General features: G+C 33.8%; 1 protein-coding gene across 4 annotated transcripts in view; it reads right to left on the bottom strand.

Moving 5' to 3' along the window:
- The window catches only part of MCTP2 (multiple C2 and transmembrane domain containing 2), a 266,895-nt gene that overhangs the window by 110,236 nt on the left and 130,032 nt on the right, over nt 1–26,627 (bottom strand). For 2 of the 4 annotated variants that reach the window (XM_001371894.3, XM_007479407.2), the window contains 4 exons: nt 20,263–20,427; nt 17,483–17,613; nt 9,302–9,488; nt 6,942–7,035 (listed from right to left, as the gene is read on the bottom strand). In XM_001371894.3, coding sequence (XP_001371931.1) covers nt 6,942–7,035; nt 9,302–9,488; nt 17,483–17,613; nt 20,263–20,427 — 577 coding nt within the window. Of the gene's footprint in view, nt 1–6,941; nt 7,036–9,301; nt 9,489–17,482; nt 17,614–20,262; nt 20,428–22,466; nt 23,839–26,627 lie in introns of those variants that run through there. The other 2 variants (XM_007479410.3, XM_007479411.2) reach the window with 2 other exon arrangements.

The following is a 26,627-nucleotide window of genomic DNA, read 5'->3' as shown; positions in this document are numbered from 1 at the left end:
TGAATCTCAATTTCTTTCAAAACTTAGTTCAAATACCACCTCTCATATAAGGTCTTTTCTGATTCAACCAGCTACTCATGTATCTTGTTAAAATGACCCTGTACTTAATTTTGCATATTACTTTTATTCATAATTAAAAGAGGACCAATGCTATCATGATGTTGGGACCAGGGTACAGTGTGTCTGATTATGGCTTTCAGTCCAATATGAACTCAGAAGGCTGTACCATGGAACAAGCACATACAGTCTATTAGAATATTTGGGATGATATCTCTAGATTTGCTTCCCTCCTTTATCCTTTGTGCAACTAAGATCCTACTTTGTCTGAGAAGACCAACATCTTCTTTGATGCTGGTATACAATGCCAGGTGGTCCTGTGCCAGCTCCTCACATGTCTTATGATTGATACTAAAGTTCATCAGAGAGGCCCTGAAAGTATCATTTTATTGTTTCTTCTCACCTCCATGTAAGTAGTTCCATTGTACAAGTTTTCTGCAAAACAGTCTTTTAGGTAGATGTGCATTTGGTATTTGGGCTACTACGTGGCCAGTCCATTGGACTTGAATGCTCTTTGCAGTAGAATTTGTGTGGCAGTTCAACTTGAGAGAAGACCTCAGTCTCTTGTACCTTATCTGGCCAGGTAATCTTCAGAATATCAAGATAATTTAAAGTTTGTATATACTTTTATAAGGATAAGGGACAGCATGATATAGAGACATAGACATAGAGAACTGGCCTCAAAGCCAGGAAGTTCTGGTTTTAAGATCTACCTCTGACATATACTAGTTTATAATCCTGGGCAGGACACTTAATATCTCAGTGCTTTGGGCAATTCTAGACTCTCAGTTGCTGACATAATGCATTGGTAAAGGGAGTTTCCTATAATTAAATCACAGAGCTCCAAAAAACATAAGGATTTATTTTATGTACTCTCCTAGACTCACAATGATGTGCCACCACTTTTAACCTCAGAGAGAACCACAGATAATTTGTAGGTACTTTATTGGAGTATTTATTGGAGTATATTTTATGATATATTAAAAGAACCAGAATTGAGAGTCTTAAAAATAATCTAAATCTTCTTGAAAATCATGGTACCAAATGTATTCCTAATTACACTACCAAACAGCCTTTTTACCTGATAGAATAAGCGCTTTTTCATTAAATAAATAAAGCATTGCCTGCTTAACTCAGAAGTTGAAGTATTTCCTTTAGGGCTTTAAACAGCTCACAGTAGAATACACAATCCCCACAAAAGACAGATTGCAAATAATTTTTATTCTAAAAATAATGAGTAAGATGATCTATAAATATATTTAGCTAAAGACAAATGTCTTTTCTCAAATCCAATATTCTGATAATTTACTCAACAAACACTAAATACACAGAGAATGGTCAACAAGTAAAATGAAGTTCACTTGTGAAAGTCTTGGTGGGAGGTGGGGTTCAGCAACTCTCAAATAATTTATTAGTTGTGATCAAGTTTTCCTTGAAGGAGAAAGAGGATTCTCTTTTTTCCAGGATTCTAAAATACTCATCTTTTGCCTCCTGAATGCATTCTATAAATTACTGGTTCCAAAAGGGTGGCAAGATTCTTTACTAGAAAGAGTAAATATCTGGATTTTTTACGTTGATACTATTAGAGAAGTTGGTATATAATGCACTTAAAATTCTCCCTGTGAAACTTATACGCTACTTAATTAAGTTCAGATAATTCTTGATTTGTGAGTTCAGGATGCTCTCTGCTTAAAACTGAACACTTGTGGTATTGAAGACATTTGAAATCAGGCAAAGAATTCAGGTGAATTCATCAAACATGCATTATTTTTTCCCCGTTAAACATGGTTTTATTTGGTCATTTTCAAACATTATTCATTAGAAACAAAGATCATTTTCTCCTTCCCCAATTCCCCCAATGGTGATGCATGCTTCCTCTGGGTATCACATGTGTCCTCAGTCCGAACTCTTTTCCATGTTGTTGGTATTTTCATTAAGGTGTTCATTTAGAGTCTCTCCTCAGTCATATCCCTTCCACCCCTGTAGTCAAACTGTTGCCTTTCCTTGGTGTTTTTACTCCCACCGTTTGTCCTCTGCTTGAGGGTAGTGTTTTTTTCTCCTTAATCCCTGCGGATTGTTCAGGGACATTGCATTGCCCCTAAAGGAGAAGTCCATTACTTTCGATTGTACCACAGGGTATCAGTCTCTGTGTACAATGTTCTCCTGGCTCTGCTCCTTTCACTCTGCATCACTTCCTGGAGGTTGTTCCAGTCTCCATGGAATTCCTCCACTTTATTATTTCTTTTAGCACAATAGTATTCCATCACCAACATATACCACAATTTGTTCAGCCATTCCCCAATTGAAGGGCATCCCCTCATTTTCCAGTTTTTGGCTACCACAAAGAGTGCAGCTATGAATATTCTTGTACAAGTCTTTTTCTTATTATCTCTTTGGGGTACAAACCCAGCAGTGCTATGGCTGGATCAAAGGGCAGACAGTCTTTAATTGCCCTTTGGGCATAGTTCCAAATTGCCCTCCAGAATGGTTGGATCAATTCACAACTCCACCAGAAGTACATTAATGTCCCAACTTTGCCACATCCCCTCCAGCATTCATTACTTTCCTTTGCTGTCATGTTAGCCAATCTGCTAGGTGTGAGGTGATACCTCAGAGTTGTTTAGATTTGCATCTCTCTGATTATCAGAGATTTAGAACACTTTTTCATGGGCTTATTAATAGTTTTGATTTTGTTGGCTGAAAACTGCCTGTTCATGTCCCTTGCCTACTTATCAATTGGAGAATGGCTTGATTTTTTGTACAATTGATTTAGCTCTTTATAAATCTGAGTAATTAGACCTTTGTCAGAGGTTTTTGTTATGGAGATTGTTTCCCAATTTGTTGCTTCCCTTCTAATTTTGGTTACATTGGTTTTGTTTGTACAAAAAGTTTTTAATTTGATGTAATCAAAATTGTTTACTTTACATTTTGTGACTCTTTCTATGTCTTGCTTGGTTTTAAAGTCCTTTCCTTCCCACAGGTCTGACATGTATGCTATTCTGTGTTCACCTAGTTTACTTATAATTTCCTTCTTTATCTTCAAGTCATTCACCCATTCTGAGTTTATCTTTGTGTAGGGTGCGAGGTGTTGATCCAAACCTAATCTCTTCCATACTGTCTTACAGTTTTCCCAGCAGTTTTTGTCAAATACTGGATTTTTGTCCCAAAAGCTGGGGTCTTTGGGTTTGTCATAGACTGTCTTTCTGAGGTCACTTACCCCAAGTCTATTCCACTGATCCTCCTTTCTGTGTCTTAGCCAGCACCAAATTGTTTTGATGGCCACTGCTTTATAATATAGTTTGATATCTGGGACTGCAGGGCCACCTTTCTTTGTATTTTTTTTTTATTATTTCCCTGGATATCCTTGATCCTTTGTTCTTCCAAATGAACTTTGTTATGGTTTTTTTTCTAATTTAGTAAAAAAAAAATCTGGAAGTTCAATGGATATGGCACTAAATAGATAGATAAGTATGGGTAGGATGTTCATTTTTATTATATTGGCTCATCCTAGCCATAAGCAGTTAATGTTTTTCTAATTGCTCTAGTCTAGTTTTAGTTGTGTGGAGAGTGTTTTGTAGTTGTGTTCATATAGTTCCTGTGTTTGTCTTGGCAGATAGATTCCTAAGAATTTTATATTGTCTAGGGTGATTTTGAATGGGATTTCTCTTTCTAATTCTTGCTGCTGAGCTGTGTTGGAAATATATAGAAATGCTGATGACTTATGAGGGTTTATTTTGTATCCTGCAACTTTGCTAAAGTTGTTGATTATTTCAACTAGCTTTTTGGTTGATTCTCTAGAATTCTTTAAGTAGACCATCATATCATCCGCAAGCAAACATGCATTATTGTGCATATAATTATACCCTCTTATACACAAAATAATGTGTATTCCTAAGGATAAAAACACAAATGTTAAAAAAAATAGCTCTTGCCCTCAGAATAGCTGATATTCTACTGGGCTAAAGAAGACATACACAACTAAATAAGTAAATACTAGCTAATTTGAGGAGAGAACTAGCACTAAGAGGAAATCAGGAAATATCTAACTTAAGAGGTCAAACTTGAGAAGCCTTGATGGATTCAGAAAAGGTGGAGGTAAGGTAAGAAGTATATTCAAGAAAAAGAAAATACCAAAACACAGACTACAGATTTTATCTTACTTACTTAATTAATCAATTACTTTGTGAATATATGCATTTTAATCAGTAGTGTGAATTCAATCTACCTTCTAGGGTCTCATCACCGTAGAAGCTATCATTTGTTTTATGTTAAGGACTCAACATTTTAAAGGTTCCTATTGATCCTCATGTACCCAGTGGTAGGATCCACAGCTGAGGGTGACCACATCCATTTGAGATCCTCAGATAATCTGTCAGAGTTCCTAGCTTCAGAACACAGAAGATAATAGAGAACCAATGCTATGCCCCAAAGGACATATAGTAGGAACCAGGTGCTTGTTCTGTATGCAGGGTATTTTCTAGGATTTCCTCTATAGAGCAGTCTAATTGATATTCCTAAAGAAGAGGTCTAATTATATTACTATCCTGCTCTAGGAACTTTTATAGTTACCTATTGCTTCTAGACTATAATATAGGATTTTTATTTTGGCATTTAAAAGTCCCTACAATATGACTATGGCCTCTATCCAACATTCCACAATTATTGCATATTTTGCCTTCGATATTTCATCCCAATTGACCTTGGATCCTTTCCAGGCTGCACGCCTAACTCTCTAGAGTTTCTCTAAATGTCCTCACCTTGAAAGTTCACCTAACCCTGGCACTTCTCACAATGAAAGTGTCCTCTGCCCAAAGGTGAACTGGAGACAGCTTGAACTGGCTCTTGAGAGTCAAGCATCAAATTTTCAGTGAATGCATTTACCTTCAACTTTCACATGTTGTTTCCATTCATTAGAATTTAAGCTTTTTGAGGGCAAAGACTCTATTTCATGCTCCTTGCATTTGTATTCCAAACACAAATTAAACATTTAATAGATGCTTATTGACTTGACTCCTGGCTATATGTCATAAGATCTCATCTCACACCTCTGTTCCTTTGCATGGGCTATCTTCCATACCTAGAACAGACACCTTCTTCATCCCTATCTCTCAGAATTCCTCACTTCCTTCAAGGCTACCACATTCTACAAGGTCCATCTGGACTAACTCCAGTAGCTAGTTCTTTACCAAAGCTAAATTACCTCGGGTTTAATTTACATGTATTTTATAAGTACTAATCTGTGTAAATGCCTTTCTCGAAAAGAGAATGTAAATTTTGGGGAGAGGGAAAAGTTTCATTTTTGTATATCAAAATAGGAACATAATAAATGCTTGAGAGAGGAATGAATTAATGTCTCCTCCCTCATCATTTTTATATCAGTCTATGGGGCTGGTACTGGCTGGTACTAAAAGTGAGGCCAGCCCAGGCTGAGAATCAAATGCTAGGTATTACTGATGACACTTCTATAGAGCACTTTTTACTTTCTCTAATCCTACATTGCCTGGCACTGAAGGAACATCCATGGAAACAAAAGTTACTGCCACCAAACCAATACTATGCTTAATCATCGTAGAACATAATTAAGTATGTAAGGGGTTAAGGACTGTTTGTTTATATACACATCTCTAAATATCCACATGGTTTATATTATAGAATATAATTCTGTATCAGACATGACTATCTCTGTCTCCATCCCAGAACCAATGTTTAGTGAATTTCCAAAAGAAACTCATAAAATTGTCTTATCTCTAGACTTATGCTATAGACTCTATATCACTGCCTATCTCACAGGGTTATTAGGATGAAAGTACATTGGAAACCTTAAAGCATTGCATAAAAGTGAATTACTCTCTTTTTATCATTATGGTGAAGTTGTTCTAGCATATATTATATATGTCTTATGATTAAAATTTATACATTACACATTCTGTCTGTGGTGCAGATGGACCTATAAGATAAAACACAGGAACTGGGGAGGGTTTTTTCAATTGATCAAAGGCAGGAAATAAGTAAAATAATTCATTCTTATGTCCACCATCATATCAGTTCTATTTGTAAGTTAACTTGATATTAAAAACATGACAATCTTCATAATTTACCTCCTCCTTTAAAATCTTAAACCCCCTTGCTAGAGGATTACTCGTGGCAGTGCTCACAGTATAAAGAGCTTTGGGGTAGCACCAGAAGATGTGGATTTAATTAGGCTCAGGCCCTGCCACTTATAGGGTGTAATCTGGATGGTCACTTAACTTTTCTGAGTTTCAATTTTCTCATCTTTAAGATCAGTGTAAGAGTGCTTATTCTCTCTACCTCAGGGGTAGTTAAAGTGGCGCAGTAGATGATAGAGTGCTGGACCTAAGAGTTGGGTTCAAATCTGACCTAACACACTTATTAGCTGTATGATTTTGGGAAAGTCACTTAACCCTTTTTGCCTCAGTTTCTTCATTACTAAAATGATCTGGAGAAGTAAAATGGCAAACTACTCCAGTATTTTCACCAAAAAATATCTCAAATAGGATCACTAAGAATTGGACACAATTGCAAAGACTAAATAGCAACTACCATCTATCCCTCTGAGTATTGTGAGGATAAGATAGATGATGAATGTAAAATGTCTGGTAAAAAAATAAAAGTATTATGTAAATAACAACTATTTTTATTCAGTCAATGATCATGAAACTTACTTCAAGAAGTTAATGCAAAGGAATATTTTAAATCAATTTGCTTAAGTCCTTCACTATCTTACAAAGAATGCTTTTATTATAAACCTATCTAGTTCATCCCACTTTCCATTGTCATTAGATCACAAAGATGGTAGAGAAGCAATGACACCAAGATACCTAAATAGAAATAAATGTTAATGAATAAATGAAAGTATACTGTACCTGAGAAATCTGCAGCTAAGAGATCTAATGCCTTTAAAACTTTCACTTGTAAAATGCCAATGTCCTTCATATCCTTTAGAGAGTTCTGTAAGCACTAGAGAGAAAAAGGAAATTAGATGAGTACAAAAATAGTTCATTGATATACTCTTTAAATAGCATTTAAATCTTATGGAAGAACATTTTCATTTTATCTTCCTTTTTATACCCTTAAAGAAGAGCTGCAAAAATGCAGGTAAAATCAACTAAACCCATTAAGAAAATGGACCCATTAACAAAATAGGCATTCATATCTGCTACATAAAATGCAAATGGCGGAGCATTAATCAGCTGCATCTTCAAAATGAAACCATTATGATCGTATAAGATCTCTCTTTAGCATCATTCCCTGGTGACACTGGACATACTCTCCCTTTTCCTCCAAGGGCAAATGTTAAGTTAAAGAAGATATTCTTTTTTCTTTACTAAAACTACTTTGAACTTGCCTGAAAGTTCACCATTATTCTGATCTCACAGACTTATGAACATTAAGTGGTAGAACTTGACCTTTGAATAGGTTTTTCTCTGAATGGAAGTTCAATTCAATTCAACAAACATTAACTACGTGCCTACTGGTTTAAGGCATGATTCTAGGTGCTAATAATACAACAACCCTAACTAGCCCCAATAGTTATTGAGTTCAAATTCTACTAAGAAGATACATGGGATCCACTTTTTAAGCAGCTCAAAAGTCAGAAGTTTAGTATATTTTATTAGTATTGTTTAGTGAAAATTGTCTCTTCTGTTTAGTTTTCATGAAGCAAATCTCCAGTTTGTTAATTGTCACTATGAATAAGAATAGCATCAGATTGGCATTTTTATCATTGCTTCTTAACGAGTAACACCTTGTTTGGTTAACTGACATCTGGATAACCAGAACTTTAAAAAAAAAACAAAACAGCCTGAATGATTGTGGCATGGCTCCTCAATACTCTAAAGACCCTGCACTTAAAATTGCCCATTTGGTTCTATACAACAGAAGAAAAATATTTCAGAAAGCTCTCTGAAAAATACAAAATAGCTTTTATTTTCAGCCATGCACCAAAATTAATAGGTTGAGACACCATGGACTACCGATGTACTCCATCTCTCACAAATAAAATTAACTCTTTATCTCAGAAGATAAAATAAGGCTAAGCTTCATTAATTTTTACAATAACATTTGCAAAAACATTGCAAATATAATAAAAATCATTAGTTTTGAACTGGCTAGTTTTGGGGTTGAAAGAGAGTGAAAAAATTAAGAAAGATTCAAATTTAGTTAATACTGCTAGTTAATAAGCAAAAGCAACTTCAAGTTCTAGCTTTATTGAAAAAACTCAGTTCTCATGGAATTTTGAAAATGTTTATGTCTTTACCTTATAAAGATTTTCTTCTCCACCCCTCTAAGTGTATTTTCCTTTTAAAAAAAGTCATGAGATATATAAACTTTCAACTTGTAATTTTTCTTAATGTTATCTTTGAAGGATTTATAGTTACTTAAGTTCTATACTTCCACAGATATACAACAGAGATCAGTTAATGATTCTATGTACATGAGACAGAATTTGGTTTAAGTAGTGTTATCATCTACACTGAGATGCCCTCATTTGGGGCATTTCCTTGTAATTATGAATGAGATTACTCTTCAGATAGAAAAAGCCATTCTTTAATCATACACATTACCTGAGGAGTTACTAGGTTTGATGTAACACTATATGCATACAATTAACTCATAAACTAAGAAGGCAGAGGCTCAGAGGACAAAATCAAGAAATGAATATATTTAAATTCATTAAAAAATGACCACTAAGATCCCTAGAAATCACTCTCAAGATCCTACACTGACAATTACTGGTATTATACTATATAACCATAAGGAATAAAAATGTACAATCACTGCACATATCTTTGCAAATATTCATGAATAAGTCATCAGTAACTTTCAAAGAGATATATCAAACCTATGATTACAACTGCATTTGTAAATATACTTCGTGACAAAGTCACTATAACTTCCATATAGGTATAGCAAACATATGATTATGACTACATTTGTAAATATATACTAAGGCAAAGTTTACTCCTCCAATCCACATAGCTATTTTGTGTGATACCTACATAGAACCTAAGATTGGAAAACACCTTTTTGCTTAAAAACATCAAATCACATATAATCAGGCAAAATGGCATCTCATTTTACTTACTTATCACCTGTGCCAATTCCTCTTTTATGAGGCTCCTACACACTAGACAAAGACTCCTTTTTAGTGTTATTTTTAATCATAAAATGATGTTTGTTTCAACTTTCAGATAAAAGTTACATATCACTACAGAGCACTCACATATCGTTGGGAAATCTGCTTTCTTTCACTGGGATCTGCCAAGGGGCAGACACAGAGATCTGAGACAGAGACTCCTGAACAGGGTGTAAGTGTAATCAGCATAAGCAGTGAGCCAAGACGGTTCTCCAGTGGCAACTCTAAACAATTGTCTTGCTTGAGTGGGAGGGCTGCAATATCCACTTTACACCTACAACATTTTTGTGAATCAAAAAGAAAAGAGAGAGGAGTGATTAACTCATCATTTCTTTAGAACATTCAAAAGCAAGTGATTTTTATTTTAAAATCATACTGTGCTGCATGGGACAGTCTCTTTTAGAAACCTCACAAAGTCTGGGCTCCAGTTTATTGCTCCATTTCCCTGAAGGGTAGTGAAGGTTGCAGGTGTTCCCGAGGCTCATAATACACATTGCTGGTCTGACACACTTTAAAATTAAGAAGGGGAAGAGGTAGAAAGAATGAGGAAGACAGAGAAAAGAAATAAGGGGCTAACAAGTTGGGGAAAAGAAGGAGAGTTTAATCTGTGCAAAAATATAACCTAGATGAAGCCAATAGGACAAACATAACTAGTTTTGAAGGTTGAGCATTATTAATCTGGGCTCCTCTCCAGGCTTAGACTTTTACAAGTAAATAGAACAAAGGATAATGGTTTTAAAAAGAGGACGAGAGAAATACAAAGAGATGGCTAATGGAGAAACCATTTTCTGCCAGATTAATGCCAACTGGCAAGTTTTTATTTAAAGAAAACTTGTTAAGATGTTTCTTAATAGGCAAAAATTCCACAGGGTTCCCCCAGGTGGGTTTCTTCTGGATAAATGGGGCATGAAGTGCTGTTGATTGATCCCATTTCAGTTGTACTGCTGGCAGAGTTTGTACCCATCTGCTATAAATTGCATGTTTTCTGCCTCTTAACAGCCAATTTTCTGGGAATGTTGAAAACCTCAAACACATTTAAATACAGAAGCAAACACATAGAAAAAGAGACTGAGGTGCTAAACCATTTATGTGCTTTGCCTCTGAAAACACTCCAGGTTGGCTTGGACCCCACTTGATTTGTTTACATACGGCGCTACTACTGTGAGGGCTAAGCCTTAAGAAAATGTTAGGTAGTACCTGGAACTACAATGTGTAGGCTTTTTCTATGTTTTGTTCCCTCCATCTCTGCTAATGAAAATTCACATTAAAGGTTTCAGATCCGTACATCATCTTTGGTCACATGGCTTGACGAGATTTTCCCTCATCACCAATCATTATATGTATAAAGATGATGTTGCACATATTGATATAGATACTATGTAAGTATATTTAAAGAATGTAAAATCTTCTCTCAGGTGGTAAGTAGGTATCCATTTACAGTTTAGTCCTTATTGAGGGAAAACATTTAAATTCCTTTTAATCAAAAAGAAAGTATTATTTTAGTTCATCTCCACATTTGCATGCATATGTTGATTTATATTTCAGTACATCCTCTTTGAAAAAATCAGCTTCCTGTTTAACAAATGAAACTGTAGGTGGGTGTTCAGAGTGAGGATAAAAACAGCTAGGTTTCTGAAATCTATCAATCAACAAGTATTTATTAAGCATTTACTACAAAAGAGGTCCTGAATTAGACCAAAAGATACAAAAACAATAAGTTTCACAGTCTAATGGGGAAGGCAACATGCAAACAGTTATGTATAAATAAGATATATACCAAGTAAAATGGAGATCTAAGGAAAGCCTTCTTGAAGGGAGTGAGATTTGAATTGGTACTTGAAGGAAGGAAGGAGGCAGAGATGAGTAGAGAGAGAGAATTCTAGGTAGGAAAATAGGTGAAACTTCATAGTCTGGAATCTGTGAATATTATATAACTCTCCACATACATGGAAATTTTGGGCTATCTTTCTACCTAGTTATATCTAGTTAGTATTATCTATAGAAGGCCATATGTAGATGTAATATGCAAGAACATACAATATATAAACATAAATACACAAGTATACATATTCATGTGTATATGTGTTTATACATGTACATACATGTGTGTTATAAGTATACACATATGTGTCCATATATGTAAATTAAAATTTTCTAATGAAAATTAAGAAGGAAAGGCTAGTAACCGGTGTAGTATCTCTGTAGATTCTCTGAAGAATATTATGATTTGAACTAAATTTTTGAGAAAATTAAATTCTAGGAGTTTTAGGAAAAGAGGTGTGATTCCAGGAATGGGAACTAGCCTAGCAAAGGCATAGAGAAGATAGAAGGTTTGTTGTTTTTTGTGAACATCAAATAAGCTATCTGGATTGACTGTAAAACATAGGAATTATTATTGCAAGAAGTCTGAAAAAGTCATCTCTTGGCAGATTATGAGAGGTTTTAAAGTGCCCAAACTGGGAGGTTGGTATTTTATCCTAGAATCAAGAGGGAATGCTACACTTTTTTGGGAATAGAATTACAAAACAGACTACCAAAATGTTTTGAGTAGTGCCATGATTGTTAAAAGTATATAACTAACAGTATATATCTCCCTCTGTAGAATTCATAATCCAGAGAGTATCTGATGACCAGAAAGATGAAGAGCCTCAAGATCATGCCAAAAAAAAAAGGATCAGCTGAAGGAATGAGGAACATTTATTATGAAGGAGAAAATATTTAGATGGAATACAATCACTACCTACAAGTATGAAGAGCTGCCACATGAAAGACAGATTAGACTTTTATGCCTGGCTCCTGAGAGTAGAACTAAGACTAATGTCTGATGTAAAGGAAAGAGATCTCATTAACAATAAGAGTTCTCCAAAAGTAGAACGGTCTGCCTTAGGATGTAGTGAGCTTGCTCCCTCTTGCTGGAAGCTTTAAATTCTTATTTAGTTATGTATTAAAATGGAAGGCCTCAGATATCCCTTTTAACTTGGATTCTGTGAAGAATTTCAAATGTATTTAAATTGAAAATAGGAGCTTTGATATATTGATTTAAAAAAAAAGTCAATCTCATTATTTGTATTGGCATACAAAGTATCAATACAGAGCCTACTGGAGGAGATTCACAACAACAGAAATCATTTTGCCCTGACCATCAATACAATTTTGCCTAACACCATCAAGATTAAATAAATAGTGTATTACTTAGATCTTGACAAGCATTTGGATAGATGACCCAGAGTTTGTTCATCATTCTAGATATCTTGGATAGTCATGAGAAATGCAGGTATTGGGTCCAGAGTTGAATAAGAAGAGCAGACCAGGTTGAATTGGTTTTAGAAAATTACAAAACTCCCTTACTAACTCTAAAGAAATAAATATTAGAAAATAAATAGTATGTAAAAATAAATTAGATGCTGGTTTTTAGATATCCTATATATAACAATTCTCAACTTTTTTATTCCATTACAAAATTTTATTGGCTTAAAAAGATAATATAATTAAAGACAAGCTTTCAGTTTGTGGCGAAATGAAAACTACATCTGAAAACTTCAAGCATCATTGTGAAAAAATGTCCTTGACAGTGGCAGGGCTGGATTTGGGGTCCTTAACTACAAAGGGAAATTGGTATTTCTATTTTTATTTGAGCAGTGAATTTTTCCACTAAACTGAATGAATAGCTGAAATAACTGTTGTTTTTACCTCAGGTATACACAACTTAGACATACATTTCTTTGCATATGTACTAGAATCCATGAAGATTAATCATTAGTAAGTCCATTAGAACAAAAAAAAATAGCCACTCTAATATTTAAGTTCATGAAAAGGTTTAAGCATTGCTTTATGAAAAATGGAAAACCTCAATGTGGTTCATTAAACATATATGCATATATCCTCTGCCAATCTTCAGGCTGGAGATATGATGAAAAAAATGAAAGCAGACCTTTTGTCAAGTATTTTACCTTCTATTGGTTTAGTGGGTTAATTAAATCTAGATAGATTTTTAAAATTTATCTTTTAAAAATATACCTGTCTTTAAAATGAATCAATATCTTCTATTCTTAATTTAAATATGCAACGTTTTCCCTAAGTACATCTTCAGAAGATCCCAATCTCAATGAAAGATTTTCATAAATTACTGGGTCATTGTAGCCCATGTGGATGTTATATTCACTTAACAAAAGAAAATGACTGTGTAATATTGGTATATATTCTGGTTTTTAAAATTAAAATACTTTTCTTTTAAAATAGTGTGACAAGAGGCAAAATACAGTGAGTTAGAGGCTATATACTTAATCTCTAAATCTAACTTTGTGACTGATTTCTATAAGACTTTGGCTAAGTCATTTTGCTGCTCTGGACTGCCTGTTAAAGGCACTGAAATAAATAATCTCTACATGCTTCATCTATTTCAACAACTCTATGAATCTATTAACCTGACAAAGACAGCAAGGTTCTAAATATAAATATTTTCTATATCTTGTAAGCATTTAAGATGCCCACTTCAGCCCATTTGCAGTCCACATGCTGATACAGCATTGCTACTGCCCTCCCATTCTCTCCTCTCCATTAATTCTACTGCATTTTAATGCTTTAATTCAATGCATAATTTTACCATATCATTCAGCCAAACCTGCCCAAGTTTTACTTGTCATGATAGCTTTTAACCTCTTTTTCATTACCATAATTCTATGTTTTATATTGCAGACTGGTCAGCTTTTAACTTAAATGCAGGGGACAGAAAACAGCGCAATAGTTTTAAAAGCTGTAAATCTCATGGGCTAAGGGAAAAAAAAAACAGGAGGAAAACTATGAATGTGTCAAGACTGGCTGTAAAATCAGATCAACGACACTGGGCCCAATTTGTCTGTCCAAAGGAACTCTCCTGCCCAGATTCCCTACCAGCTCTGAGCCACTAACAAACCCCTCCAGTGAAGTAAACTGCCAGAATGTCAGATCAACTTTATGTGACAAAGTCTGGAACTGAGTAGTATATGAGAAAGAGCTGCTGAAACTGGTCCTACATTATCATTCAAGAATTTTCCAGACTAAATTACTCTAGAATATTCTATAATTATTTAATTCATGTTATTTGTATGAAACCATATTTGAATTTGAAAAAGAACTATAAAACATACTGCTAGTCTGACCTGAAGATTCCTTCAAAAATATAAAACAAAAAGTGCCATTCAATATTCAGATTATTATTACTTGGTTTGAAAATTCAAACATGTCCAACTAAGCTTCCTTCATAGCCACCACTACCCCATAGAAAGGAAACATCCTCAACTCTGATCCATTTATTGAATCCTCATTTTTTTTAATATCTACTGGACAGAAAGGATTTCAAGGATTCCAAAAGGAAGCCAAATTTCACTCATTTTCAGTGTTCACAAGCTAAAAGAATTCTCTATAGTGCCTTAGATTCAGAAATACCTGACCTTTTTTTTCATTAAAGATATACATATAATCTTTGGCAATTACCCGTGAGAAGTGGAAGGGATGGTGCTAATTAAGAAAGGCAGCATGATCCAGTACAAAGAGGGCTTGATTTGGACTCAACAACCACAATAACCAACAACCACCACCTTTCTAGCTATCTGAAGAGATGAAATCTAGTAGGAAGGAATGGTGCAGTATTGATGAAGGCTTATAAAAAATATCTTTTTGATTCTTTGGTATAAGCAGGATGTTTCAAATTCAGAAATCATTATAGGAAAATAATAAAGCTGAATAAAAGTATATTATAAACATATTAGGTACAATCATAAAAATAGTGTGTTTATTTGAGCTAAAAAACAGAGTCTTAGGAAAGTAATTACAGGAGTATATAGGTTTTGGTAAGCTGCTAATGGTATTTAGGTTATGGTATGAAGAAATCAGCTTAAAATGCACTAAAAAGGATATAAAGTAAGTAAATTCATGGTTCAGAAATGTTTTTATTTATTTGTTTTAAATGAAAGTAGGTATCACAGGGCAGCTAGGTGGCTCAGTGAATTAAGAGCCAGGCCTGGAGATGGGAGGTTTGGGGTTCAAATCTGACCTCAAGTACTTATTAGCTGTGTGGCCCTGGGCAAGTCATTTAATCCTGTTTCCCTATCCTTTTACTGTTTGACCATCTTAGAACCAGTATATGTGTAGATTCTAAAATGGAAGGTAAGGGCTTTAAAAAAAAAAGAAAGTAGGTATCTACAGCAGTCCAACAGAAGAAAAAAAAATAGAAAGCCTGAGAAAATAGGTGCAACCATATTCACTTTTGAAGTTTTAGTACAAAACATTCTCAGAAAGAAAACATCTTGATTTAAATAAATAGCTACTACATTTTCTGCTTTCCCAAGAGGGATTTCATATTGATCATTTCCATTTCTTAAGAGATATTTGAACCATGGTGTTCTGACAAAGTATGGACATTCATTCATCAGGTTATTTTCCCTACATTTAGAAAATAATATGCCCAGTCCTTCCTCTCTCTCTCTCTCTCTCTCTCTCTCTCTCTCTCTCTCTCTCTCTCTCTCTCTCTCTCTCTCTCTCTCTCTCTCTCTCTCCTCTCTCTCTCTCTCTTTATCTCCTCTCTCTCTCCTCTCTCTCCTTCTAAGCCTTCCTCCTTCCCCCTATCTCTCTCACTCTCCCCTCTTTCCAATACCTCTTGAATTTATAATTGATATGGTTTTTAAAAATAATTACATAAAGGCAGTAAGTCTTGATAGCAAAGAATGTAGAAAATCATATGATTTACAGAATCCTAACAAACCAATCTCTCCCACACACAAAAAATAGAAATCAGTTTAGAGGGGGATATGGCCCCACCTGGAAGTTGAGTGGTGATCTGTGCACTTTGACCAGTTCCCAAGAGAGAACTTTGTTATCTCTTATACCCCAGGAGAGGAAAAAGGAAAAGGATGCAAAAAATATCCTTTAAAGCCCATGGAGAGGAAGGCCAGACTGATCACTAGTTCAGGTATATTTCTAAGTTACAAACAGGAAATATCTAGAATAATAAATGCATGCTCGAATGACAAAACTCGAAGTAAAAAGGCACATCTTAAAATATAAATTTTCTACATACAGAAAAAATTTGGGTAGAAAAACATTTCCTATTGCCTAAAGGAAATGAAACATCACAATGATATCTGAAACATAAAGAACATCTCAGTATACATATATTAAAAATCCACTCATTTATCACCAATAATGATCTAATGAAATTTTAGACCCTTAGAGATATGTGACCAACATTCACAGCACAGGACAGAGATGAATATTACAAAGACGACTGGTGTTGCCAATGTCTGGGTTTCTCAGGATGTATATGATTTAAGGAGTACCTACAACTTTCTGAGATGACTGTGGATAATACTGTTCCATTAGACATGTGGAAAATTAAAGGTGGAAGGGAAAAAAAGAAGAAAACTGCCCAGGAAATTAGATGTAGGTTATATTGTTCTTTTAAATAAAAAAGATGTTATTGACAATATGAATGGTACCAGTAAAGGAACCAATCACATGGGTTATTTTCCTACCATCATTTATGAGTAAACCCTAGATAGGCCTAGCAGTGAACAATAACAATGAAACAATAATAATACCATTAGCATGTATTTCTAGGAGCCCCAAGATCAACCTTACCAAGGCTCTGAGAGTCACAAAAAAGCTTTAGGAAAGTAAAATATTATGGATTGAAATGCTCTCCTCTTTAATAAGACCCAATCTCTGACAGAGTCAAAAAAGGCAAAATCCCTTAGAGGACTAAGATCAAGTTTTCATATTCACATTGATTTCACAGAGGTCCAACTCTTAAAGTGAATAGAATGAGAGAAGCAGTGAAAAACAAATGTATGAATGTAAATTGGGTCTTGGAAACACTCTCTTTGAGAAGTTTGCCTAAGAGAGAGAGAGAGTTGTATTTTTCTAAGGAAAATCATATTTGCTTTAGAAAAAATCTCCTGATGATGCCTTTCCTTTTTTGTTTTAAATATGATCAAAAGTAAATACATGACTTTATATGCCCCTATCATCCCTACCACCAACCCCACTAAATATTCAGTATCACATTAAGTATTACAAAAGGATCCTTAAGATAAAATGCAGAGAGTGCCTGAATGCTTACTTTTTGGCAGATAAAACACTGTCAGCACTTTAGCTTAGCTATGACCCCTTGGGTTGTCGAGGAAAGCATATATCACACCTAACAAATTTGTAAAAACATTTTTCAACTATAAACTACATGCAAACACACATCTTTCAGATCATTTTAGCATTATTTATATATTTAAGACTTACGTCCCCAAACGTTCCTCATGCTTTTTGTGATCCTTTCCCCACACCTCAATGTCCAATATGCCCATCCTGTCAGAGAAGTAGTGAAAATCAAACTGTTCCCTCCACTGAGGATTTGCACTCTTACACAGTGTCTAGAAAACATGCAGTTATAGTATTTATTTTCTTAAAACTTTATTCATCTCTATAGTATTCAAACATCAATTTTATCAATTAAATATGACTATGAAAGCAAATGGCAATATTTGTTATCTGCAAAAATATATTTTTATAAAATTAAAAATCACATAGGAAATATTATTAAATGGTTTCTCTAATAAAAAAATACAACTATTGTCTTAGATGTTTCCTTGTTCTATGAATAGAACAATCTTCAAAAGGAAAATAAAGATTATTTCCTATATATCTATATTATACATAAGTATACTGTGATTATTAGCAGTATATACTTTACATTAAACTGCCTTTATACATATGATGTAATAAGGTTAGAACAAAGAATTGATAAGTTAGACAAATAGATGACATTATATTCTGCTAATGGTACACTAAGATATTACTATTTATTGTTACAATAAGCTCTAAATACAATACAGTGATTTTTAAATGTAAATATAATGATCTTTTGAAAAGAATTTTCAGCTATCTAGCATGTGCTAGACATATTAAACTTTTTAAAAATATTGCCTGTCACCAAAAACTCTGGAAATAGCCAGTTATTTTCCAATTGAGGTTACTGAATAGTTAACAGGATAGCACAGAATCAGAATGGGAAGTAGACTCTTACAATCTACTGTCACAGGGCAATTTCTGGACAGCGAAAAGCTAACCTTAGGTTTGATCGTGAGCTCTGGCATTTTAAAAATAAAGGAGATCTGACAAGAATTTATGATATTTTAGCGACGACTTTTTTTTTAATCCTTACCTTCTGTCTTGGAATCAATATTGTGTGCTCCAAGGCAGAAGAGTGGTAGGAGTTAGACAATGGGGGTCAAATGACTTGCCCAGGGTCACACAGCTGGGAAGTGGCTGAGGCCAGATTTGAACGTAGGACCTCCCATCTCTAGGCCTGACTCTCAATCCACTGAGCTACCCAGCTACCCCCTTAACAACCACTTTTGAAACAGTAACCATTTATGTTCAATCCCATATTTTAATTGAACTACATATATACATTTTGGTTCATTAGGAGCAATTTCATATTATTTTTTCATTTAGACTATGCATTGAGTTTATAAAAATGACAAAGTGAATCACTAACCATTAGATTATAAAGAGCTAAAAGGACATGTAATAGGATGTATTATTTTGTGCCCTGTTTATTATCCTTGAGAAGCAAAAACACTCAATAGCACTGAGCCTCAGCTGCAGCCACCATCACTTAAAATAATTTAAGCCATTTTTCACATTAAGGTTGATATATCAAATCACAGAATTTCAGAAAGAGGAAAAAAAAACCCATTAGACCACAAATTAAGTGCAGAATTCCCCAAAGGAGGAAAGCATGAGATATTTAACTAATACTACACTTCACCTTAGTCAAAAAGACTAAATGAGGTTAGTGATGAATCATTTTCCTATAAATCCTTTGCATGACCCACTTGGGGCTGACTCAATGCATCTTAATCCAGAGGATAAGACTAAATTTGGTTACACTAGTAGGATTTGTCAGAATATACACTTGTAAACCAAAGTAGAGAAAGGGAGAAATTATGTGAATAAGTGAATTATTGATATATTTTAGTAAATACATTTACTCAATCATTTGGACATTTCTGGCAAAGGAAGGAGTGATTTTTCTGAATTTTCTGGCTTTGATTCTATACTACATTTGGTAGCTATAAAAAGAATTAAGTATATGGTATTGCTCTAAAAATGATACAGTAGGAGAAACAATATTGCTACAGGTCCATAGTTGCTTCCCTGAATCTATTCTGAACTTATACATTTACATTCTACAACACTTATGTGATATAACATATATATATATATATATATATATATACTAGAATAATCATTTTGAAATAATGCCAGTGATTTTATATATGTAAATGTGCATTATCATGATAAGAATACAATGGGTACTTGATTATGAAAATAAGTTGAGAAATCTAGTAAGGAAGTTAAAATATATTTCTTTTCAACTTCTCCAAAATATTCTAACAATTGGGTCAATTGAGAAAAAATAGTAAGGAATACCAGTATTGTTTCTAATTATCTTTGATTCACATACAAATGAGGCAAATATATCAAAGGACAAAGATTTTTTTTTCAAAAAAACTGGCATGATCATTAAACATTTCAATAAAAATGCAATGTATTCTATTAGTCATTACATTTTCCCCTACATCTATAAAAATACTTTGGCATTGTCCTGGACATTATGATAACTAGGCTTGATACAAAAGTCAAATACTTTTAGGAAGAAAAAGTACCAAGACCTCTGTTTCTGTCTCTCTCTGTCTCTTTTTCTTTCTATCTGTCTTGTTGTCTCTGTCTCTTTATATAAATAAAAATATTTATTTATAAAATATTATTGTTATTATTTCAAAATAATTTAAAAATAATATTATACATTATGGTATACTTAATAGAATAATAGGCTGTCATATTTCTCAAATGATATAGAAATTTTAAAAAATTTAGTCATTATAATTATTTTTAAATATACCTTTCTATTCTAGAAGAACATGGGGTTAAGGTCAAGATTGGGCAAGAAAAGAAGCAGGAGTCACCTTGGCATCCTTAAAGCTAATTTTTTTACTAAAATTGATGAGATTTACCTTGCTCTTATATTTCTGATCTCCTAGTTTTAATTGGACAAATATCTCTGTTATGCTTCCTCCAGAGATATTCTTCCCTTCCAATAAAGTAATGCTAATAATTCCATTCCAGAGTTGGTTTTTCTTCAAAGATTCTGAAAGACGCAGGTTGCGAATCAAAGAACACTAAAAAGAAAAGAAAATATTTGGAATTCAGTTATTAAAATGTCTTGATAAATTCTATAGACCTGATTTCAGAATTTGACTCTAAAACTGATGTTTTATGTGGAAATATTAACAATTTGTGTATCAACAAACAATAAAGTTTTAAGATAGCATTTTCCATAATGAATTCTAATGGTGAAAAGCATTGTGTCAGATTGGGAAAGGAGCTGATCTCAGAGCCAGGAACTGTGTTCACACCAACCAATGTCTTTGTAAATGTTTAATAACTGACAGAGCAGAATAAATGAATGCATGATATACTTTTTAGCTTGATTTTGCATTATTAATTTTTCTTCATCTTCTTAAGTTTCTGTGTGTCTACGTAGACAATCAGCAAAACAAATAAATTGTCTTTATTTGTAGTATTTGTTGATTTCTGACACATAAGGGCTCACACCGACAATTTCTCAATCAGCTCTCAAGAGCAGTATGAGCTTGCATAAGCCAGCACACAACAGGTCCAAGCATACCTCTGACAGTGTCACTCTTGGCAAATCATTTGATCTCTAAAGGCATTAGGCACATTTCAATGACTTTAAGTTGCAAGAGTAAGTGGCATCACTACTATGCATTGGTAGAGAGAGTTCTCTCTTAATAGTTCCCTAAATCAGTTTAACCACAGGTGAAATCCCCATACTTAGCCATATTCTAATTTTGGTAACCATAATCAAGTATTAGTTCACTTTGTTTTGTAGTGGGACTGACCACTTAACAGAGAAGCTAACCCCTGCCTTTAACCATTTTAGTGTTAAGAAGAAAAGAAACAGCGAATAGTTGAATAAATATTAAGCATAGCTTATTGAAATATCTTCAGGTAGTTTGATATAGTATTTGAATTTAGTTTTCACATTTGAGTTAGTAATTTCTACTCAAGTTCTTTAAGCTTCCAATGGAAATACCACCACCGTAGAATGAGATCTTCAATGGTAAAAAAGAGCTAACAATACCCAAATAATAAATGATATGCTTTTTTTTTCTTTTTTGGAACAGGATGTCTATATTTTATTCAGAGAAGAAGTTTAACACCCATTCTTGGTCCCTTGATCCCCACCAGAATGGCACCAGACTTACTGCATATACCAGTTTGACTTTAGCCCTATCAAAGCTCAGAATTCTAAAAATTAAGTGGTCCTCCAACCTCAGCCTCCATAGGAGCATGGACCATAGGCATGTGCCACCTGGTAGTGGCAGTGAAAAATACCACGACATGAAAGATATAGCAATAGATGCTAAAGATACCCAAGATACACATAGATACCTAGATTTCAGAATTATTAGGTTACATGAGATATAGGAATGATATTGACTTCAACATTCAAAAAATACAATCCCAGTTCACTAGAGAATTTAGTTATTTTTGTTTTTTATTTTTTTGAAGGAAAGGGGGGAAAAGCAAAAAAAAATTAAATGGCATGAAGGATTCAAGTTAATGGATGAATTCTTAACTAAGCTTGTTCATTCTTGTCATCTGTGCAATATATCTTCTGGAATCATTTAGACAAAGATTCACTCAGACACCAGTTAGTCACAATTTTCCAGAACAAATGGTATGTCAGCATTATATTAATTATCTAGTGGCTTACCTCATCCAATACAAGTCACTTTCCTATCCTTAATTAGATGAAACAACAATGCAAACACAGGATGTTTCGTCTATTTTTATGACAATTTTAAAAATGAAACACTATGGAAAAATTCTATCAACCTTTCTTTTCTTCCCTCAATATACATAAAGTGTATAGTTTGAAGCCTGTTGAAAAGAAAGACAAATACATCTGCTATAAGAAAATGAGTAATTCCTTCAAAGGCTGAAATTTAGAATTAGGTTGTGACATACTTAGTAATAAAGGTTTATAAGACACATAAACACAAATGTTTTTACACTTCCTACCTCTTACTTATTAAGGCAAATGCAAGTCAATGTATTCTATATGCATGTTAATATAATTCACTTTAAATCATTATTTGGCTTATTAGAGACACAGGCTGAAACCTCCTACCTTTAAAAAGAAAATGAGATTTTGATTCATAAATCCAGCTGCATTTTTTTTCAAAGTTTGACTCTCAGGCCAAAAAGCTAAAGCATGACTGTTCCCATGGACATACTTCAAAGTCCCGGCAGATATATTCCTCCCTAAACACTGCAACTATTTCAAAATCCTTTTTATAAAAAAAAGGGAGTAATGTCCACATGGGATCAAAGGGCATCCTACAGTCTGGCAATTGCCTAAGAAAAATGGCAGTACTTCCATGAAATATGCCCTAAAATAATTTTGTGGCTTGGTATGTCCTAATTTCAAATTGGATGTTTATCTTGGAAAGGCTTCTATCTAACTTGTCCATAAAACAGCTCCACTTAGCTCTATGAGCCCTGTGAAAATGGAATCCAAAGCTGGTTATTAAAGGGGCCTAGAGATTGCTTCCATATGGCAGAACAGCATGGGAGTGGAGGGCTAAGGCCTACAGCAGGCGCTGCTTGGCTTGAGCTCCCGATCTATCCATGGACACTCGTTGCATTACACCATAACATCTGGATTATTGCTTGTAATGTCCCTGGGAAATATCCACTTCCCATCAAAGCCTTTATCTATCTCAGTCGTACTTTGAACATTTTAGTATTTAACACAGTCATGTTTGATGTGATGTACTTGCTGCATCCAGTCCAATTTCTTTCCTCCCCCTATTTTTTCCCCCAAAGACAGGGTGGGAGAAGACATATTTATTGGATAGTTCACAAAGTGAAAAGAGACTTGCATTTTTCCACTTAGCTATTTTTTCCTCAAAAATATCTATTAGAAACTATCAAAAAGTTCTCTTCAAAATAAAGTTTCATGTTTTACATTTTTTATTCTGTTACTGTGTATGTAGATGCACATGTATACATATATACACATATGATTCACAGTCATTTCCACATTTATTTTGCACAGCTATTGGTTGTAAGATTGTACCTATCTACTACCAAGGGCAGTAAGTCTTTCTTTGAGGGCAGTGAGGTCTGAACCACTGTGTGTGCTGCAAAGCTGATCTATGCTCTCAGAGTGCTATAATGCTAACCTCTGGCATTCCCTTTCTCCCAGTAATAAATCATCTCATCTCCTCTAATTCACTTGGCTGTACAACTAAGATTCCTGAGCTTCTGCCTGATCCTATGCACAGAATTAGCTATCTCAAGAGTTGGAATGTGAGGAAAGAAAAGGAAGTGACCTATCAAAAGGGAAGTCTATTCCACCTGAAATAGAACAAGCATCAGGAGACAGTGTCAAACCTTCAGTTGCGACCTTAACTTTGTAGTTCACCTCGCAAGTGTACTTTGGTTCATATGAATTCATTTTCTCCTCCCTATCAACTTATCAAAATCATATTCTAATCTATTTCATCCATCTCTTCCCCAAAACTTATATATATATATATATATATATATATATATAATTATATACATATAATTGTATTTATTTTGTATCTTCATTTTGAGCCATGGAATTCTTTATCATAAATGGAAAAAATCAGAAGGATAATTAGAACTATTCCCCATATCGCAAAATAACCTACCACTTAAAATATATAAAATCTAAATTAATGTACATTGAGTTGGTAGTAATGACAATTCTTTATTCTTAGAGTGGTTTACATTTTTGTCTTTACAGTGTAAACGTTAAGAAAGAGCTCATCTGTTTTCCTAATGCCTTTGTTTCATCAATGGAAATGGATATATATGCTGCTCTCAAGAAAGTATTTGCATACTTCAGTATTTAAGGATAAGAAGACTAGCATGGCAGAGTAGATAGGGAGTTCTGGACTAGGACTCAAGAAATCTGAGCTATATTCCCATGTCTGTCACTAAGTACTTGTGACTTTGGACAAGATACTTCATTTTTCTAGGCTTCAATTTCCTTATCTGTAAGATGAGCATTAGAGTTAATTAATCTCTCAATTTTCCTTACAGTTCTAAAGTTTTCTGTTTCTATAATAGAGGATGAGAGAATCTTATTAAAGATGCTGATGCTGAAATGAATAACATATTAAAACTTCAGAAGAAAAAATATATTAGTGAAAGAATGGCTATTGCTGTTATGTAAAATGGAATGATGTTGAAGTTAAATCATGGAGCTTTAGTCACTGGTGTTACCAAAGGGTAGCAGAAAGAACATTAGAGAGGTACTAAAATATAATGGAAACACATGCTATACTTAGTCAAAGTCCTGCTCTATCTGAGGCAAGTCATGACTTCTCTAAGCCCTAGGTTCCTCCATCATAAAGTGGGAATAAGAATTTCTTCTCTCCTTACCTCACAGGATTTTAAGAATGACAAGATGTAATGACTGTAAAAGTGAAATAGCAAAAGACTATATTAACACAGATTTATAATAATGACAGTCATCATCGCTCTACTTCAAGCTTCCTCTAATGTCTCATGGCATGGAAATGACTCAAGGTTTTCAAAGTCTATGTCATATGGTAAGTGCTAATAAGTTGAAAAAGTTTCAGATACACTAACATGTATATCGAAGGCAAGACTAGCTCAATTCAGAAAGGTTTATCATGAGGTTGGCTACTGTATAATGACATGTTTGGATAACACAAACTTCCCAGATCCTGTACTAAGTCACTGTGAGGTATACTAAAGGAAGAAGTGCCCCTACCAGAGAATCCACAAGCCTTTGAAGTGCTATTGCTAGTAATATGTTTACCCAGCTAATGGGTGCCAGAACCATTTTCCTGGAACCCAGGTCTTTGGGACCAACTTTTTTTTTTCTCTAACATTATATTGTCTCTAAAAGCTAGGTGACATCAAACTAGATTAGGAAGCATTCCAACATAGTAAGAAAATTGACAATACTATTCAGACTGATTTATACATTTAGCGCTATACCAAACTACTCAGGGATACTTTAAGGAACTCACCAACATAAGAAAATTCATTAGGAAGAACCAAAGATTTAAAATATGAAGAGAAACAATGAAAAAGTAGCAATGAAGAAGGAATAGCATTTACACACCTCAAATCATATTATAAAGCAGTGCATCAAAACCACTATTTATTTAAAAATAAAGTAGATCAACAGACCAACACAGTAGTGACTAGACAAAGAAGAATTAAAAAATATCTGAATTTAATCATCTCAAACCAAAGTACCTGGGGAATGAGCCAAGAATTTCTTGACAACTTTGAACACAGTCTGGAAGAAATTAGGTTGGTAGAAGAAATTAGGTTTAGACCAATGTCTTGTAACATATACTATGATAAATTCAGGATAATGTGATATGAATTTTAAAAACCATAGTGTTAAAAATAGAAAAGTCAAATCAGGTACTATTAATAACTCCTGCTCGGTAACAAATTTTTAACCAAACAAAAGATAGAGGTAATTACATAAAACTAAATCAAGAAATTCAAAGATGTGAAAGTGAAAGGTTGTGGCATATGAATATAATGGAATATTACTGTGCTGTAAGATCCAATTAATTATAAATAGAGTGAAGCTTAGGAAGACTTTACATAAACTAATGTATATTGAGTAGTGAATCAAGACAATGTACACTATGACAACAACAATATGAAAGGAAAACAAAAGAAATATCCAAACCCAAATTTGTAAAATTACATCTAAACTTGGCCCTCAAAAAGAGATATTATAAAGCATTTCCTCTCATTTCTTTGTAGACAGAGGATAGTGTGGCTATTTAACACTATAAATATAGCATATATAAATATATACATGTACATATGACATGTACATGTAAATAAAAAGATATAAATATAATATTATAAATATATTTTGATATGTTGGTTAGGCTTTTAAAACCTTTTTTTTCTCTCCTTGTTTTTTTATTTAAGACACTGATCTTTTTGGTGGGGTAGATGAGAAGAAGGAAACATTAGGAAATTTGGATAATATAAAAGTAAAACATAGCAATAAAATTAAATTTTAAAAAGAATAATAATAAAAAACAATTAAAAGCATGGTAGTAGAAATGATATGGTCATATACAGTTGGGACATATACTTCCCAATTATGTAGTCATTATGTTTTTTGACATATGTATGGAAGACCAGGACTAGGGATGTAGTAAAAAGACATAGATACCAGTTCAGCAATAGGAACAGCAATCAAGGCCTGTAAAATAAGGCCATCTTGCCTTCTCTGTTCACAAAACTA

Source organism: Monodelphis domestica, chromosome 1 (genome assembly GCF_027887165.1).
Source record: "Monodelphis domestica isolate mMonDom1 chromosome 1, mMonDom1.pri, whole genome shotgun sequence".
Classification (NCBI taxonomy): domain Eukaryota; kingdom Metazoa; phylum Chordata; class Mammalia; order Didelphimorphia; family Didelphidae; genus Monodelphis; species Monodelphis domestica.
This window is presented reverse-complemented; position numbering and strand designations above follow the sequence as displayed.